Consider the following 18,356-nt stretch of genomic DNA (forward strand, 5'->3'; position numbering starts at 1 on the left):
GCTCAGATGTCTCCATTAGGCATGTGGACAGATCTTGGCGGATCAGACCAGGATTTTGGTGACAGAGTGCTCCACAAACTAAAAACATGCAAGGCAAGTGAATATAATGAAGAAGCTGGCTTCAAAACCATTCTCAGGTAAACACCATAGTTCCTTTGTCCTTTCCTCAGATAGATGCTCTAAGAGATAAGATCTTTATTCCTGCCTGTTGGCAGTATGTTCTCTAAGCTCAGGATAATTTTTTTTCCACAAGCATTTTGCTTCACCCTCACTTAAAAGCTTTAAGAATGGCATAATAATGGTCAAATTCATCCCAAATTGCAGAGACTTTTCCTGATGGTCAAGCATCTTTAAAGGCTCAGATCTAGTTAGGAGGACACCAGACACAAGGATATAGGTGAAAATCACAGACTTAGATACCTCATACTTGCCCTTCACAGTGTTACCAAATTCTTTCAGAAATGCAATGACTGTAAGAGTATCTCACAGCATATTCAGGGATGAAAGAAAGACCTCTGTACCTCCCTTTGTACAATTTGCATTTTGTGTACACCTCTGCCTTTTTGATAGCACCGATTCCCAAAATTATGGCCTCCAATAATCTGTAGAGAATAATCTTTGCAAAACCAGAGGCAGAAGCAGAAAGGTTTGCAAGGTGGGGGTGAAGCTCTGGGAAGGAGAGTCAAGGGTTCTTGAAGGGGAAGGAACCTGAGGGGTCCATTCTCATTTACACACAGATCACTTTGGATGTACTGATGTGAATGTACATTTATACAGCCAAGTGCTTGAGGAATGGCCATGCTTTGTGTGAACTTTGCTGGGGAAGTATATCTCTATGGTGTTAATGAGCACAGATGTCCCATTAGGGCTATGACTGTGCAAAGATTTCAAAAGTAGTGTTACTTAAATACATTTTGGAATTTTGGCATGAGCTTCAGGGCTTTGCTGAACCAGCACCTTCTCTAATAAATCCTGTCCTCTGGCTCACAATGTACAGAGGCTGCACTGTGTTCCTGGAAATGAGGAAAGAGTTTATCACACTTAGAAATCAAAAAGACATCTTTACTAATTGTCGTTCTCCTTCCATACTCTGTACACCACCATAAACGAACAGTTCTTGACTTGCAGAATTTTGCTCCAGAACACACCTGTACCTGTTTGGTCTACTCCTGAGATCAGTGCAAACTTTCCTTACTTCCTTGCACAAAGTGGATTTTTTTTACACTGAAAGCTTGGTGTGTTCACACTAATCCTGTTTACAGTAGTATGAGGTGATGAATGCACTGTTCCGCTGCTTGGAAAATTATAACCAAACTAGAAATTGCTTCACGTTTTAAAGAGTTCATATATTGACCATGCAAATCATATCCTCTATAGTCTTTGGTGAAAATCAAAAACAGTAGTTATAAAAGTAATGGTGATAGCCTGAAACATAGCTAGTGATGAATATATGCCTATATTTCTATATTACATGCATGGGCACACATTTGAAAAATGCTTTTCATTGCTTTTTGTAAGCTATATATTTTTCATCTTTATTACCAAGTTGCTCTGTTCAATAATAACATTTCCCATAGGTCTGTAAGTATTTCTTGTTTGAAAACACCTGCATTTTAAAGTATCAATTTTTCATCCTAACCACTGCAACCCTTTCAGTCAAGGACAAAACAGCTTTTACCAGCTCCTATAATAGTTGCTGATAATTTAGGGGACACAGTCCTTCAGAGCATAGTTCCTAGTACCCTCTTGGTGCTTTTCTTTATGTTTTCCCTTTTGTGATTTTGAATCATCACCAATATGGCAAACACACAGCTCAGCTTATTCAAATTAAATAACCCTATTATTAGATTTAACAAAGCATTTTTCATTTTCAAATCTAAGTGCTTCTCCTCGCATGCTTTTCTCCCTATACAATACCTTTATGCAGACTTCGATTTAAAAAATCGTGAGCCGAGAAACCGCGCAACTTAAATTAAGCATCTGAGCTGTCCGTAGCCAAGCCGGACCCGATGCTGGGTCGGCTGTGGCTGCTGAGTGCCAGATGTTACCGCGGAGTGCCAGATGTGACTGAGGGGTGTCAGCTGTGAGCGCGAGGTGCTAGCTGCGAGCGCTAGGTGGCAGCGGTGACCGCGGGGTGACAGTTGTGACTTTGGCGTGCCAGCTGTAGCCACTGGGTGGCTTCTGTGGCCGTGGGGTGCCGGCTGTGAGCCCTGGGCGACAACGGTGACCTTGGGACAGCAGCGGTGATCCCCACTCCCAGACCAGGGGACCCGAAGCAGGGGCCCTGGGCAGTGCTGGCAGGTCCCTGTGGGCTGTGTCCATGGGAATTGTTAGGCTGTTCATAACTCCAATCTGTTGCAGGAAGCAGTATTTTCTTTGGGGGCCTGTGCTAACCTCCCGTATCTGCAGCAAATACTCCAAAAGGAATCACCATCTTCATCAGCCCAAGGTCAAACAGACAGCCCACAGCCACAATATCCAGAGGCTGAGTTACCCACCCCAAACCCAGGCCTAGTCTTTAGGAGCCTACATAGGATTTTTATCTCATAGTTTGTAACCCCATGGTGCTCATTAATGTGGAGGTTGTACGGCCCTTGGTTCCACCAGCAGCATTTGTTCCTATCATACAGAGAGGGCATTTCCACAGCTTCCGTGCTCCTTTAGCCCCTGCAGGCTGCAGAGCCCCACAGAGCCTGGGCAGACCCGCATGCACCCGTATGGGGACAAGGTACTTTAGGGACCACACGAACACACACATGGGTCTATGTCCACTAACTTGCCTAAAGTTAGCAAGATACAGGGCTTACAGGACCATAGAAACATGTGAAGCCTGGGATGCCTGAGGAAAAATCCAACAGACATCCCTTATCCCAAGTTGATTTAATCAATGAATGCAAGACAGACCATGAAAAAGTCTGATTTACAGTCAGAACCACAGAATCCACATCTCAAACCTCTGGATACTGTCTGCAAAGTACATGTACGAGGTACACTCAGTAAGATCACTGAGATGGCTGTCATTAAATATGTTCACCCTGCAAGGCTCTCTGCCTGTGTGTGTAGACCTCAGAAAAGTGCTCTCTCTGTTTTGGCCAGGCCCCTCATCGCTGCTGTGCCACTCATCTGCAGTTCTTGTTGATGTTCTGTTCTGATGACACCTGCAATGTCTGTACTGGGTTTCAGTTCTCGGCTTTGGATATAGCTCTGGCACGTGTGATGGACCAGTGTAGAGAAAGGTTCAAACTGCATAAGCTGTTCAAAGAGCATGCTGGCTATCAGCACTTCAACACAGCCTTGTACCTTCCTTTCCCGTTATTGGGATTTGGGCAATTTGCAGCAAGGGGCATGAAGTTATGAGGAGTGCAGGGAGGAATGGTTATGTACAGCCAGGTAATAACAAGTTCTTTCTTTATAAACTGGTTCCCATGCTTGTCCTTTTTCTTCCTTTAAGGTACCAAACCCTTAAAAAAATTCACTATCAGTTTTCCCCAGGCTTTTGGGGTATCGGTCTGTCACCTGAGAGCACAGGGGAGAATTGCTCACTTCAAAGGGTAAGATGTGGCTTTTCAACTCTGCTCTAGCAAGTATTTGATCATACATAGCTGCTGCACCACTCTGTTAGCTGTTAGCTCTGTGCGCCCATGCTATTGTCAGGAGATTGGGTTCCTGTAGGCAAAGAAGTGAGCAGGACTTTTCAGGACAATCTACCAAGAATGCTGTAGTTTGTGTGCCTCAGTAACACACTGCATTAGGATGAAAAATTTCCTCATTTCAGTTCAGTCTCACCATCTTAGGATCTTCTAATTCATTTGAAAAACAGCTGTTGAAAAGCCTTAATTGTATGAGAAGCAAATGACCATTTTTCTTAGTGACATGAAACAACTGGAAAGACCAGTACAGATTAGCTGTCTCCTTGGTTTTCTATGTCATTTCCGCCTTTCCTTGTCTGCCCTCTCAAACTCCTCTTGTCAACAGTAGGAGGAATACAGTATTATAAAACTGAATGGAAATCTGCAGTGGAAAGCAAGAAGAATGTTTAGTAAAAACACTGAGAAAATTATTTCAGCTTGACCACATGGGATCCTGTTTTCTGTATGTCTATGTGTCCATCTGAACCCACAGCAACAGGAGGTACTGGCCAATTTTTCCAAGCCAAACTGAAATTCCACAGTTCCTACTCTTGTTTCATGGAAAATAGCAGCTGGCTAGAAGAGAAAAATCCCTCTTGATGGGAAGACAGATTATTTACCCCTGGGCCAGGCTGTGGGGCCAGTGGCTGGTCACCCCATGGGTAACTACACAGCATTACTCAGCTAGACACCTAAATATAGTATGGGACATGCATTATGAGGAACTACAGGAGGCAAAAGAGAGGGGGAGGGGTATTGGGAACTCTTTAGGGCTGTGGGAGGATATGGTGAGGTGCAAGACATAATCCCATGTTGTTCAGGCTCCTGGCAGAGATGGAAGTGTGGGACCACCAGTAAGCACTCTTCTGTTCTGATACTCCTATTCTGGTTCCTACTTTTCCAATGAAATGACAATCAGAGAGGGAAAACTGAGTGAAAAGCAGTACCACTAATCAGAAGTCAAGTTTTTCTGTGTTGCAAATGACTTTCTAGGCCTTTTTTACTAATAAAGGAAAAGCAGTACTGATTGCTTTATTCGTTCTCACAGGTGGCCTGTGAACATGAACCTCACACTGGTTTAACAGAATGTCAGAGCTGCTAGTCAGAAAACTTCATTAACTACATTTCACTGTTAAAGATTAACTTGCCTTAAGGCCATGGATTTACATTAATCATGAAACAATGTTTCACCTGAGAAAAGAAGGAGCACAGGGTAACTATGATGTTTGTTTATATATCTGAAGACAGTGGAACTCCTCTATGTGTTGCAAAGAATAGAATAACCTCTTCTATGACTCAGTGGTGAAACGTTTCTTGAAGTTAAGATTACAATTGTATTACACACTGAGCAGACTGTGTTTGAGAGAGTAATCTTGCCTTTGAATATAAACGCTTGGGTGTAACGTGGCGGCTTCTGTGACTGTGTTGTTAAACTGTGCTCTCTACTACACAGCCATGAATTTCATTGAATGCTGGAGAAGAGTTTAAGGAGCCTGACAATACAGAAAGAGGTAAGGATTTGTGTCTGTCCCACTTGACTCCAGCATGCTCTGCTCTTTTTGTGTGGGATATCACAACCACTCCACAGTGGTAGTGCAAGCAGGTGCCTTCAGACAACTTTGTCCCTGGCTTGTGGTAATAAAAAAAGCTGCTGTTGTAACTTGTCAAAAAGGCAAACATCATATAGGAGAAATATAGGATGTCCCATTCTGAATAAAAACTGAAAGATACCCATCAAAGACACTATTAATTCCACCTAGCCTTATCTGTCTGAAAGTTAGCTACTCTATGATAGTTGGGTAACCTTCCCCTGCCAAGAGATGTTTTCTCTGGAGGCTGGAGACACTGCTTTGCCCCAGCAGAGTCTTTGAGTTAGAAGAGATGAGAAGAGATGAGAAGGGATGAGATGGGATGAGACGAGATGAGATGAGATGAAAAGAGAAAAGAAGTAACATAGTGGAAAATGTCTTCCTCTTCTTTCAGTACAGGGATCTTCCCTAACTCATATATCTAGACAGAAAGCTAAAGCAGTCAGATGAATTTCCCTCAAATCTCTACCATGTCACCCCACTTTAAGTTTAAATTTTCTTAGGGATCTAAATGGTGATGATGTTCACCATGATTAGACTTGTAGAGTAGTGAAACCTCACATTTGACCCTTTACTTTGATTTCCTGGGTGGACCAAAGCCAGTGGGTTTCTGACAGCAATAGCAGCAACACAGCAGTACTGTTGCTGTTTACAGCAAATCAGGTGGGCAAGGTTCATACTGGGGTCATTGCATTGCTACAAAAATACATAGCAAAAAGAAACTTTTTACTAAAGCGTGTGAGAGGTGTGTAAACCAGACAAATATGTGAGAACCAGGGAACAGCAGGACAAACCAGTACTGAGGCCAGGTTCTCAGATATCCCCAGTCATGCACGCAGCATGGCCAACAATTTGGCAGGGTGTTCTGGGTCTGTTTCCAGAACTAAATGTAAAAGAAGTACCTGGAGAGGAGAATGCATCTTCTGCAGAATAGCAAGTGACTAATGAAAGCCTGTATCTTTCCAGTGGAGAGAAAAGAAGCTTGTTCTTTGGAGAGAAAAGAGGAAAAGTACAAACATTGTATGCTGGAGGGACATTAGCATATTAACCTGCAGCCTTTCACTCCTCAAAAATGTAGAATGCCTTCAACAGATGAAGCAAAAAACAGGTGCCATCAATCTAAAACTGTTTATTGCCATAATATTAAAAAAATCCCCAAACCATCTGGAGCATAAAGTAATAAATTATTTTGTACAATTTCCACTTATGGGAAAAATACAATTTTGTTCTAGTCTTTGGAAGTAAAATTTGAGCTGACATGTTAATTATTAAAATACATGAAAAGTATTTATGAAAAATAATCCTGTTGCCTATTCTGTAGAGCAGTGTACATACAAACAATTTCTGAGATCTCTGAAATGGTATTTATTGTCTTGTGCTGAATGTAAGAAAGTTTAATGATGCTAACAGTTAAACCAGCTGTTACTCTTCATTTCTCTGATAATTTTTTTAGCAATAGGGTCAAACTCCCACTGTTTCGATCCATGGAAGAAGTAGAATAATCCTGGAAATGAAAAAGCAAAGCATTATGTTACAGATACAAGAAATGGCTTTGCTCTGCCAAATCACCTTTGTACACACAGAAGAGCATCTCTTCATTGCTGTCTTTTTGCAGGATGCAGCATTAATGACATTCATCACAATTTCAGAACTTAAAATCTTTAGAACAAAACTGATTTTACTTAAAAGCTCATTTCATTTACCTTTCTGTTGAAAAACAGCATCAACCCTTTGACTAATTCCTGGAAATTCATCGACTGTCAGTCTAGGATAACCCTTCTCCATGGTCTGGCTGTTTTCATCAAACCTAAATCATATGATGGGAGACACGCAATTTTCTGGAGTTTAGACTTTAATTCTGCACAGAGTTAAGCAGCTTTTAAAAGGTTTCCACCATCTGCAATTTAGTTGGTATCCCTGGGATTGCAAGAGAAATTTGTGTTATTTACTTGCACAAATGGCTACAGGTTGCTGGCCACTGTGTTTTCCATGAGGTTGTTGCTTTTTTGCTGATAAAGGCAGGTAAAGCTCCAAAGAAGCATCCTAAGTGAGAAAAATTGAATGAACACCCACAATTTTGACTCCAGGGATAGGATTTACCTCCTCTCATGATGAGAGTGTGACAGTGCCTGGAAACTGGACAGATTTGTTCCTGCTACAGCACATATTTATAGCATGAATTTTGACTCCTCCTCGCACACTTGGATAAGTTATTGCACATAGTCCTCCACTAGCTGACATATTTATGGCAAGGAAGATAGCTTATTTCTAATACAATGAAGTTCTTCTTAACTGAGATAGGACAATTTTTGTGAGATGGGGCTAAATTAAGGGAGTTGAAAGGAGAACCTAAAATGTTCTTCCAGATTTGAGGAACCCTCTCAGGAAAAAAAAACAAACAACCCAAAAAACAAAACAAGTAAACATAGCCTTTGTTTTTCTTCTCCTTGGATACAAGAAATAGTTTTCCCAGGCACATGAGGCTGAGAGAATGAGTTACTAGGTAAGAAATGCGTGTTTTGGTTTTCTTGCATGCTATTGTCTTGTGACCAAAGCAGTAAAATAACAATAAGATATTGTAAATACTCTACCCAAATTAATCAAGACCTAAAAACAGGAAACCACAGGAATCTCAAAATCCAGCTGACTCTGTATCACTGAGGAATCCCACAATTAGTCACAATAAAATCTGTGTGACCCACGCTTGCCTGGGTTGCCTGAGGAAGACCTTAGCAGCCATTGTCCTTGCATACAGAAAGAAATTTTCGGCTTCCCAAAACTGGCTTCTTTCTTCCACCTGCCTGCTCTCTGGGTATCCAGGACACATTCATGCCAGTTTGGGAATAGGATTTAGAGGGAACATGTCAAAAAGCTGGTTCTAACCAGTCTAAGACAGAAAAGGAACTCTCACTTTCCTTTTTCTGAAAGGGATAAAATAATCTAGGACTTTTCAGAAACCAGAGAAATCCTGCACAAGTCATCACAGCCAACCTTCTGCTTAAGTAGGTTACCTTAGATCTTTAATATTTAGAGATGTTTTTGTATTTGTAGAAGTCTCTATAAGCTGAATTTTTTCCAGCTTCTAGGGATAATGTATCAAGCATGTCCATTTATTGAATGCCTACTTCAAGACACCCTTAAGATCTCAAAAGATGAAACTATACTCTTCTCCCAACGAAGGAGTCAAAGAAGCACTTCTATGAAAAGTAGGATTACTAGAATTATCTAGTTACATATAATTACCTAAAAGGTCTACTTTCTCTTTTATCACATAGATGCTTTAATTTTTATCCAGATTATATTGGAGTCCTTAATAGGGAAACGTTTGTCAATTCTTCTTACCTCCAGTACTTGTCACCTATGAAAAAGTCTGTCTTCCCTGTATTTTTATTACAAACAGCTGCATCAACTTTCTTGACACCTTTAGGGAAGCCCAGTGTGTTGATATTTTTTGGATAACCAAGCAACACCTGGTATCTGCTGATAACCCAGAATTTGTTGCCTGTTAGGAGAAATGAAAATATTTAGTTTCACCACTCATTTTCAGACAGTAAATTATAAAATGCATTCCTTTATTTAGGTTGTAGGAAAACTAGATGAAATATTCTGAGTTTTTATTTTATTTATTTGAAAAGTTATTTTTATGCACACATCCATTCTTCCCACATAATTAAATTAAGAAAAAAAATTAAAGAAAATCCCATACTTCACCTTTGAAAAGTAGGATCTGATCTTTTGTGTTCTCATATGCAGCTTCAATACCAGGAGACAAATTTGGCCAGAAGACAGAAATTAATTCCCGTTCAGCTTCTGAGTTATCAGGATATACCCGCCATAAGTGCCTGATTTAAATATGAAACAGATTTTGTAGTACATAACAAACCACAGAAACTTCTATATGTGTAACAACATTGTCACTTGCAAGTTCTTTCTTGTCAGCGGAACTACCTGGCTAGATGTGTTAGAAAGGATGTTAGAGAGGAAATAACTCCCTGTGCTGGAGGGTTTTTTTTTGTTGTTGTTGTTTTTGGTTTTTTTTGTTTTTTTTTTTTTTTTTCAATCTTCATTCTGGCATTTCATTGATACTGATTGGTAAATGGGATCAGTTATAAGCAGCTGAATATTTCACATTGTACCTGTACTGTATAGTAAGAGGGTTGTAGGAGCCCAGGTAAGACTTATTGTGGTGTCTTCAGCAGATAAATTCCCCAGGTAATTTTGGGCTTGCAGAGGTGACTGGAGGAGAAGCTCAACTGTATTGTCAAACATATTTATTTCTTAGTTAGTTAGTTACTTAGATAAGTAAAATTAATTAAACACTTAATTAAATGTTCAAGGCCAGGTTGTATGGGGCTCTGAACAACCTGGTCTAGTGGGAAGTGTCCCTGCTTGGAACTACATGATGTTTGAGGTACCTTCCAAACCAAACCTTTATGCAATTCTCCGGGAATATTTGCATCATTAAGTCAAGTCACTACTCAGTGTAACCATCTATACATTTGGGAATAAGGTCTCATTGAGACAGAGCTCTTTTCTTGAAAAAAATGAAATGCTTTTTCAGGGGATTGTGTGAAATTATTAATATAGCTAATACCTGATAAAACTTTAATTTCCATTAATTGAAATCAATTTGTCTCATTGTAAATCCTGTAAACGTGTGAACCACAAAAGTGTTAAAATATAAATCAAGAAAAATTAAACACCACAAAGACAAATGTCATATCAGTATTTACCTGCCCTTTAGAAAAATGACTTCTCGTCGGAGTGTCGTTATAGCATCGAAAGACATCTGGGACCCACAGGTTTTAGGTGAGGTAGGGATAGTAGGCCTTTCATCTGGGGCATTTGGTGGGGATCCTGAGGGAGACATTTTGGAAAGGATATACCAAATTGTAGAAATATTAAGGTTTCAACACCTTGCTTTTTAAAAAATATTATGCAAATATGATTAAGTTTATGGTGAAACTTTGTGAAATAGATTATTTATCCCCTTCTTGCTTTTATTTAAAACAGTGAATTTTACTCACCATAAATGGACTGAATGCCACTTATATCATCTGGAGAGAGGGGCAATTCACTGGGGCTGATGTAGGCATAATTGGGGAACATGAGCGCCCTCTGATCATTAGAATGGGAGAGACCCAGGGCATGGCCAAACTCATGAGCAGCAACAAGGAACAAGTTGAACCCTTAAGAAATGGATAGAGAGAAGAGATCAGTCAAATTTTACTCAGTAAATGTCTGATACGATCACAGCAGGGCTATTGCTCAGCGGCAGTTTTCATACAATCTATTGACGTTCACTAGGGAATGCATCCATGTGAACATGATTTTTGTATAGGACAAGATTGTCGACTTCCCCCACTGGAAAGAAGAGACTTTTGACCCTCTTGCTTTCTGTTAGCTACTGAAAGTGTGTGTGTGTCATGAGTAGATATCTTGAGGTGAGTGTGGGTGCAGCTCCTTGGAATGTCCTGGCAGGGTTTCTTGGCTGAGGTAGAACAGATTAGATAGTGAGTCAGATCAAACAAACAGCTCTCCAGGGCAAGGCAGGAAGACACACTCTGTGCTCACTGCGGATATCAGTGTCACTCTGTGTGTCACTCTCCCTCCTACTAACCTGAGAAAGAAAGGTGAGATCATGAATAGACAAGGAAAAATAAAATGTTAGCAGAATGCTTTACTTTTCTACCATTGGGACTTTAAAGCATATGGTTTCTTTGGAGATTCATCAAACAAAATAATTTTTTAAAATATTATGCTTCTGCATGCTTATTCCTAGTGAAATATGTTAACACAATAAATAAATAAAAATGGAATTTCCTTCACCATGCATCCCTCCAAGTAACATGCCTTCCTGAATTAGGGAAGAATGATCATCTGCCCTGCAGACCAAGATCCAGAAATGTCAACAGATGCAATGAAGATCACAAGTCTGTGGCAGAGGAGAGGACTGGTCATAGATTGCCCAAGAAAGGCTGGCTGAAGCCAAGACACTAATTTCTCAAAAACCCCAACAAAATAAAGCCTCATTTTTTCCATGCATATTTCCAGTCAGTCCTCCCCTCTCACGAGTCTTCCAAGTGCTATGGGTTCTGCAATGTCTGGCTGCTGGAGCTGTGCTGCTGAGGATCAGTGGAAGAACTATGGTTGACCCATTCAGTCCCAGTATGGGGAAGACATTACATCTAATCACATGACATGTCCAGCCCTCATCCATCTCTTTTTCTCCCACCACAATAAACCCACACTTTCCTCCTTGTGCAGTGGTTTTACAGCACCTTTCTGTTCATTAGTGCCTCGCTCTTTCTGACCTCAATTCTGTTGTTGCAGATTCCATCTCAATAAGTGGATGAGAAAAGGATCCAAAGTAGCAGAGGGTAATATGTCTGTGTGCTGATGGACCTGCCAGAGGCAGTAGGTGCTGTACGGCCAGTCTGGAGCCTGAGCGGAGAAGATATCCCAGACAGATTGAGGTTGGGCATTCAGTGTTCTCTCTGCTGCCTATTGTTGAACATACCCTGGAATTTTTAGTGCAGTCTTAATTTTCCCTGGTGGCCGTATTGATTTTTCAGTTCTCTGGCAGCAGCTGCAAAGGACAGGCCATGGTCATGCCAGGCCTGGTGTGCACCAGGAGGGGAAAAGAGAAAGCTTTTATCAAGGGTTGTGAAACTCTGGGCTACCACCAACCGCCAGGTAAGGGTGGCTGTGCTTGTGGAATTCCTACCTGAAAAGGATTGTCCTGTTGGTATTTGTATCAGGGCTAAATAAGGACTAGAATAGATCAAGGTGAGTTTATGTCTATGTCATTGTAAGTATCCCAGTTGGAGGACAGCCTGTATCATCCTCAAACTGCTCTTATGGTTAATGCAGTGTTGAATCTCAGTCTCTTCCCTCACTTAAATAAATCAGAATGAAATTTATGCATGACACTTTAGAAACCCTTTTTGAACCTACCAGCTGAGCCTGTGGTCCAGTCTTCATCCTCATCAAAGTGCACATCACCGCCCAGACCATTACCAGGTGGAAAGGCATGAGCAAGAACTCCAAGGGGGCCATCAAAATAGCGAGGGCAATGTCCATGAACTAAATATGAGATTGATACAACACTAAGCTTAGGTTATGACTGTTGAAAAATCTATTAATGGATTTCATCATTGTATGCAGTGTTCATATTACCTTTGGTCCCAAAAGCAATCATTATATCTGCTATTCCCTTACGAATGCGAGTGAAAATCAGCGGGGTGACAACACTCCACACTTTAAATGCCTTCTCAATTGCTTTGTCCACATCCTCCTTGCTCATATCTGGTGTGTAGTTCACAATTCTACAATTATGAGAATTCAAGTATAATATTTAGTATTTACAGGGAAAAGAAAAAATCCCTAATATGGTTAAGAAGATGAACAGAAAATATAAGAAACAATGTAACCTTTAAACAAATAGTTCCCAAGATTCGTCTTGGGCTGAGTGAGTTTGGTATGTGAAAACTGAGTTCATTTGAGTATGTGCAACTAACTGTCCAATATGTCTTTTTCATGATAATAGTTGTGCACACATTATCAGTTTTTTTCTTAAAATGGGCCTTAGCCAGGAGGTTGACACTTGAGCATGAGGAAAGTCACCTCTTCAGGTTTCTGTGACTACTACACTGTTGTCTCAGCAAATTTGTAGATAATGAGCCTTGTGCAGAGTGCAATTGATGCTTCTGTTTGGCTTACAGAATATTTGTCAGGAGTCATAAATGACAGGAAGAATACTATGGTTGAACCAGTTAATGTAAAATACCCAGCTTGATTTTCAGGAATTCCTCTCAGGAGTATGCATACCTAACAGCTGTGGAGAACGAAACATTTTTGTATTCCCAACAGAAAACAATTTCTATAGAAGTTACATCTAAATATAACAAATTTGGATACCCATAAACATAAGATGTAAGCTCAAAAAGTAATTACTGAAATACTACCTGTATGTCAGTTTGGTTTTTTTCCATCCGGGCAGAGTGAAGCCATAGAGACCCACATCAGGAACTCCACACCTGGGTTTCTTCATCATTTCTAGTGTCTCGTTATCCAGTTTTCCGGTTACTTTCAAACCAAAAAATTGTTGCATTTTCTGAAGTTTTTCAGTTGCTGATTCAGCATTTATTTTCCATCCAAGTTGATTTGGATCTGGCTCAACAGCATAGAACTTATTCAAATAGTTCTAGAGAAAAAAGGTGACACGTTTCACATTTTGGTCTGTTTCTTGAACAAATAAATGTCTTAGGACTAATGTTGTTTGTGTAAGTTGCTGGCAAAACCTTCTGCCTGTGATTTTGGAGCACAACAGATGTTTTCCTGAGGATCACAGCTAAACAGAAACAGACAACATTGTCCTGAATCTTATTTACTTGACATTTCCAGTTTGTATGGATTTATCCTACTTTAGTAAAGTTCAGGCAACAGAGGTCTATGCAATAACATTGTCTCAGAAAAGCAGCAAGCTGCTGTGCAACTGGAACACACAGAATAGGTCTAAAAATAGAGGGCTCAATAGATCCCAGATACGGACAATGCAGTTACCTGTACAAGCTTTGCATCTTCTTCATTGTCTTTCTCTGGGTGGATGGGGAGAGTGCTCAAAACAGCTGTGCATGTTACAAGCCAAAGTGAAAGAGCCTTCATTTTCACCCTCGTCCTTGTGCTGGTAGGAGAGCTGTCTGGTGTCAGTCCCAGTTTGTATGGTTATGGGGTGCTTTGGAGAGTCAGCTGTAGACTGACTCAGAGCTCATCATGCTCTGATTCCCTCCACACAAGCTGTAACACTGTGCAGATCGACACAATAAAACTTAATTGAGCCCATGCGATTTCACAGTCATCTGAAGTCAGTTGAGATTTGAATATGTCTAAGGCGCTTGGCTACCCTTTCAAAACTGGCACTCAATTTTAGTGATTTTACACTGACTTTGACAAACCTCAGCAATTCCATGCCAGATTAAGTGGTGGACAAATGCAGAACCTTGTAAGTTGTCCCAACACACCTGTGTGAAATGGGACCACCAAATGTAGGGGGATTCTATATTCTCAGCCTAGAAAATGAGAAATGTGTGTGAGGTATGAAACTCATAAAAAAACAAACAAAACAAATTTTGGGAGAAACTGCTGTGAGCAGAATATTTTCTTTTCAAATTGATTCGTAAAGTGAGACAGAATGTTTTGGGAAATGGATAAAAATGCCAATTCCCTACTCACATCTTTCTGGCAACTTTTTGAAACAAGTGTTTCTTTCAAATTATTCTGGTTGAATCCAAGATATTTATGAATGAAATCGATTTTACATTACAAATTGAGCCTAAAGAATGTGAATAATCTTATATCTCTGCATCTATCTATCTATCTATCTATCTATCTATCTATCTATCTATCTATCTATCTATCTAATCTTTCTATCTGACATTTCATCACTAAAGGGTTTTTTCAGTTTAACCGCATTAGCCACAGGGGATATGATTATTTCCTGTCTTAAGTAATTCAGAATAAGGGAAGTTTCAAGAGTCACACAGTCTATGACAAATTATGGGATTTCACCCTGTTCCAGCCAAGCACCTTCCTCTTCCACTGGCAGCAAAGAGAGATGAAGGTGTTTGGCACCACAGAGAAGCTCTCACAGCATTTACTCAACTTTTACAAAACGGTTGAAAGAAATGCCTTCATGTTGGACCATGGCTTTTTCAGGAAATCCATGCTTCCTTTTTTGGCTTTTTTTGCTCTCCCTTCCAGCCAACTTTTCTTCAGCTGGAGGCATTAATGATGAATTTTTTCATGCCAATAACCTCGTTGTTAAACTCGTTGTTAAAGGCATTTCTCAGCTTCTTTAAAAAAAAGAAATCAAACCCTTCTCTTGATTATTATCATTGCATTGTATGGGTCCCATTCAGTTCTGTATATAATTGACCGTATTGATTACATTTTTGTTGATATACTGCATGTTTAGGAAGCTACCTAACAGACACCCATGTTGTGAACAACTAGGAATGTTAAGTCCCCGCTGGTATAGTTTTAAGGTCATGACTGTGTTGCAGCAGTATTTCTGGTTCCTAGGATGCTCCCTGTAACATCATCAGTACTACTGATGTGATGAGGATAGGCAGTGAACTTTCTGGGTTAAAATAGGGTCACAACGTTGCTGCCTTCTAAGAGGAGAAAAGAAGCCATGAGGTAGTTCAACATCCACCAACTCTAATAAATGTCAGATAAGCATTAGGAAACTGTAACCAGAAGCTACTTATACAGCTTCTTCTTTTCCCAGACACCAAGGCCAGCTGTAGACATGCTTGTGAAACATCACTTGTGAACTTTTTCTGGTCTCCCTCCCTTGGGCAGTGGGACCTGGCAGCTGCCTTGTGTAGATGGCCAGGTTGCAAAACCCTGGTAGTGTTTTCTGTGATGTAGATCTCCATCATTTGTCATTCAAATGTCTTCTGAGCAAACACTAATATTAGCTGAAATTAAAAATGTAGTCTAAATTAGAGGTTTCAACTTCTCAAGATTGAATGAAGACATTGTAGAGGTCAGATAATCCTATTTTAAGATAGTTGCTTGAATCCCTCTCCAGAGATATATATTTCTGTTTTCTGTAGAAGAAAGCTTAACTAATAAATGCATACAGTTAGATGCAGCTGATCTTAACCTGGCTGCTCTTATTGTCTCTATCCTTCTTCTACATGGCAGACAGCTTTGGGGATCTGATAGCCAGCCACTTCTCCAAGTTCATATCAAATCTGCCCATAGTTCTTGATTTTTCTATAAAATTGGATTCACATCAGCCAAAACATGTTTTCCAAAAATGTATTCTAGTGCCATGGGAAAACATGTTTGGTGCAAAAGCCCTGAAGAGTGTTTGTGTTTTCTGATATGAATATAATAAGACTGTAGCACCATGGTCATTCCTTCTAGCTTTGAAACTTTTGAGACAAGCAAATAAATCCATTTAAAAACGTAAGACAGATCTCTAAAAAGAAAGCCACACTGGCAGCTGTGATCCAGAACCTAGAGGGGACATGTGGCTTCTAGACTGGTAGTTGGAAGCCAGCTGGAAACCTTTAGGCACCTCAATGGCACTAGAGAGCTGTTCAGCTAGAAGAGTTGTGCCACTACTCTTCAGGCTCAATCCTTACACGGAGCCAGTAAAATTGAATTGTTTCTCAGCTTGAGTGAAAATCATGGGGCAAATGGTCCATGTACTGTCTTTGACTCCTGATGGACTTTTAGCAGACTGCAGCATGTGAGGGCAGGACTCAACCATGCCAACACATGTCCCCAGAGACCATGTAGTCTCTGTGGGCCTTTGGGAACTGATGGGCTCCCAGGAGTCCTGTTTCATATCTGCATGGGTTACTAGGAGACCTTACAGAACTGCAAATGCACTAAACATGTTTAGGGAATTGAATTCCTGGCTGAGCAAATCTGTCTTACTAATGATATGGGCTACAATTACACACCACACCTGTAGAAAGACCCTGGGGAGGGGTACAGGACGTTAACATAGTACAGTAATTAGCAAATAGAGGTAAACTTATTAAAAGGAAAAGAAAAAAAAAGACAGGTGATTTTATGGACAGAACACCCCCCAATTCCTAATTACTGAAAGCCTGCTTTGTGCCTGGAGGAAGACAAGAGCAGCTGGCACCAGATGTGCCTCCTCTTCATGGTGTGGCTGGGATGGAGCAATCGCTGCGCTCCCGCAGGCAGAGGAAGTGTTCTCTCACATAAGCACGGGGCAGATTTCTCACAAACGAATCACTTCATTTTGAGCACTCGTCTTCCTACTCATGGGAAATTCACAAAGTGAATTTCAAAACTGCGTCTGGTAACTAAAAATTGAACAGCATTCGAAAAGGCATGGACTAAAAATATTGCATTAGAAACTGCATCCTATTTTTAACTTCATCTTCCACAGTCTGTAAATTACCCTTTAGCTCTCTTTCCTCTGAAATATAACCACCTCCTTACCCCTCATGTCCCATTTAACATTTTCATTGCCCCATGAGTACTCACCACTGTTTGCTTCTAGAGAGGGACTAGCATTTTTTTTCTAAATCTGAGAAACTCTTTTGACATCACCTTGAGATCCTCTGCTTTGACTTCGTATGTGTGGGGAACACATGCCCCCAGTTTTTATTTTTTAATAGAAATTGTTCTAGTAAGAATTATTATCTTTGCTTGTAAATCTTGTGTTATATTTGTAGACCATTTCTGCTAAAAAAGCAGAACACAACACAATCAATTTAGATTTATATACTACTAAAATAATTTTCGGTTTAATTGCCATTCAGCAGCACTGGCTTATACAAGAAAATATCATTCAATAGCATTGCTACTGAGGTTTGATATTAAAGAACTAGTACCTATAACACCCTGTGAGAACAGGATTCACATAAATTAACTTCTTAATTAAAGCCTTTGATTTGCTACAATTTATTTTTATTATTTTGTAATATTTTCTTAGGTTTTATAAAGTATATGATCAAATGAATTTTCAGTTATACAATTTCTTATCTTTGAATAGTATTGAGTCTGATCTCTAATGAATTTAATAAAAATAAGAGACAACCGAGTCTGTTCTTTATTTATGAAGGATAAAATTTAATAGCCTTCTAATACAGACAGATAAGTAATAAAAAAATGAAACAGATATGTTTTAATGAGACTACACATTATTTTCTCAAAATATAGTATCTTTTATTACACTATCCTTAAACCTTCCTCTGAAGCCTGTTGAATTATACAGAAATAAAATATAATAGATTTTGTTCTGTTCATATGTCTTCTAATGTTATCAGCTAAGCTACAAAGACTGAAGAGAAAGTGAATAACCCTTCAAACACCATGTTAATTTAGGGCTTTTGCAGAAAATATGATCAAGCTGGATATCAAGCTGTCCTTTAATGAATTTTTATCAGAAAAATTTTTGGCCAGAAATTTTCATCTTTTAAACAAACTTCTTGATTCTTAACCCACTGGGATTAGGTGGGATTTAGTAACTACTGGAGTAGTAAGAGAGTAGAAAGAACTTTAATTAAAGAAGTTTATTTGTTTATTATGTGAGGTGGCTGCCTTTGAGAGCAAGTAACTTCTTTCTTATCTCAGGGGTCCT

At 39.8% G+C, this 18,356-nt stretch overlaps 1 protein-coding gene across 1 annotated transcript; it reads right to left on the reverse strand.

Moving 5' to 3' along the window:
* Window positions 1-6,621: 6,621 nt before the first annotated feature.
* LOC136285909 (matrix metalloproteinase-27-like) lies at window positions 6,622-13,909 on the reverse strand. Its single transcript, XM_066177419.1, has 10 exons — window positions 13,784-13,909; window positions 13,186-13,424; window positions 12,398-12,546; window positions 12,176-12,304; window positions 10,246-10,407; window positions 9,952-10,075; window positions 8,930-9,060; window positions 8,561-8,720; window positions 6,922-7,025; window positions 6,622-6,722 (listed from the first exon to the last, which is right to left on the reverse strand). Exons 1-10 carry the CDS (start codon window positions 13,883-13,885, stop codon window positions 6,622-6,624), a joined length of 1,401 nt encoding a protein of 466 aa, XP_066033516.1. The 5' UTR covers window positions 13,886-13,909.
* Between the last annotated feature and the right edge of the window lie 4,447 nt (window positions 13,910-18,356).

The sequence above is a fragment of the Chamaea fasciata genome, unplaced genomic scaffold, assembly GCF_029207755.1.
Source record: "Chamaea fasciata isolate MVZ Bird 193981 ecotype frontalis unplaced genomic scaffold, bChaFas1.0.hap1 SCAF_2, whole genome shotgun sequence".
NCBI classification, from domain to species: domain Eukaryota; kingdom Metazoa; phylum Chordata; class Aves; order Passeriformes; family Sylviidae; genus Chamaea; species Chamaea fasciata.

Coding starts and splice junctions, on each gene's coding strand:
- LOC136285909 (XM_066177419.1), bottom strand. CDS start 13,885: ATGAAGGCTCTTTCACTTTGGCTTGTAACATGCACAGCTGTTTTGAGC. Junction 12,547..13,185: donor AAAACCAAACTGACATACAG/GTAGTATTTCAG, acceptor TCATAATTGTAG/AATTGTGAACTACACACCAG. Junction 7,026..8,560: donor ATAGGTGACAAGTACTGGAG/GTAAGAAGAATT, acceptor CATATGATTTAG/GTTTGATGAAAACAGCCAGA.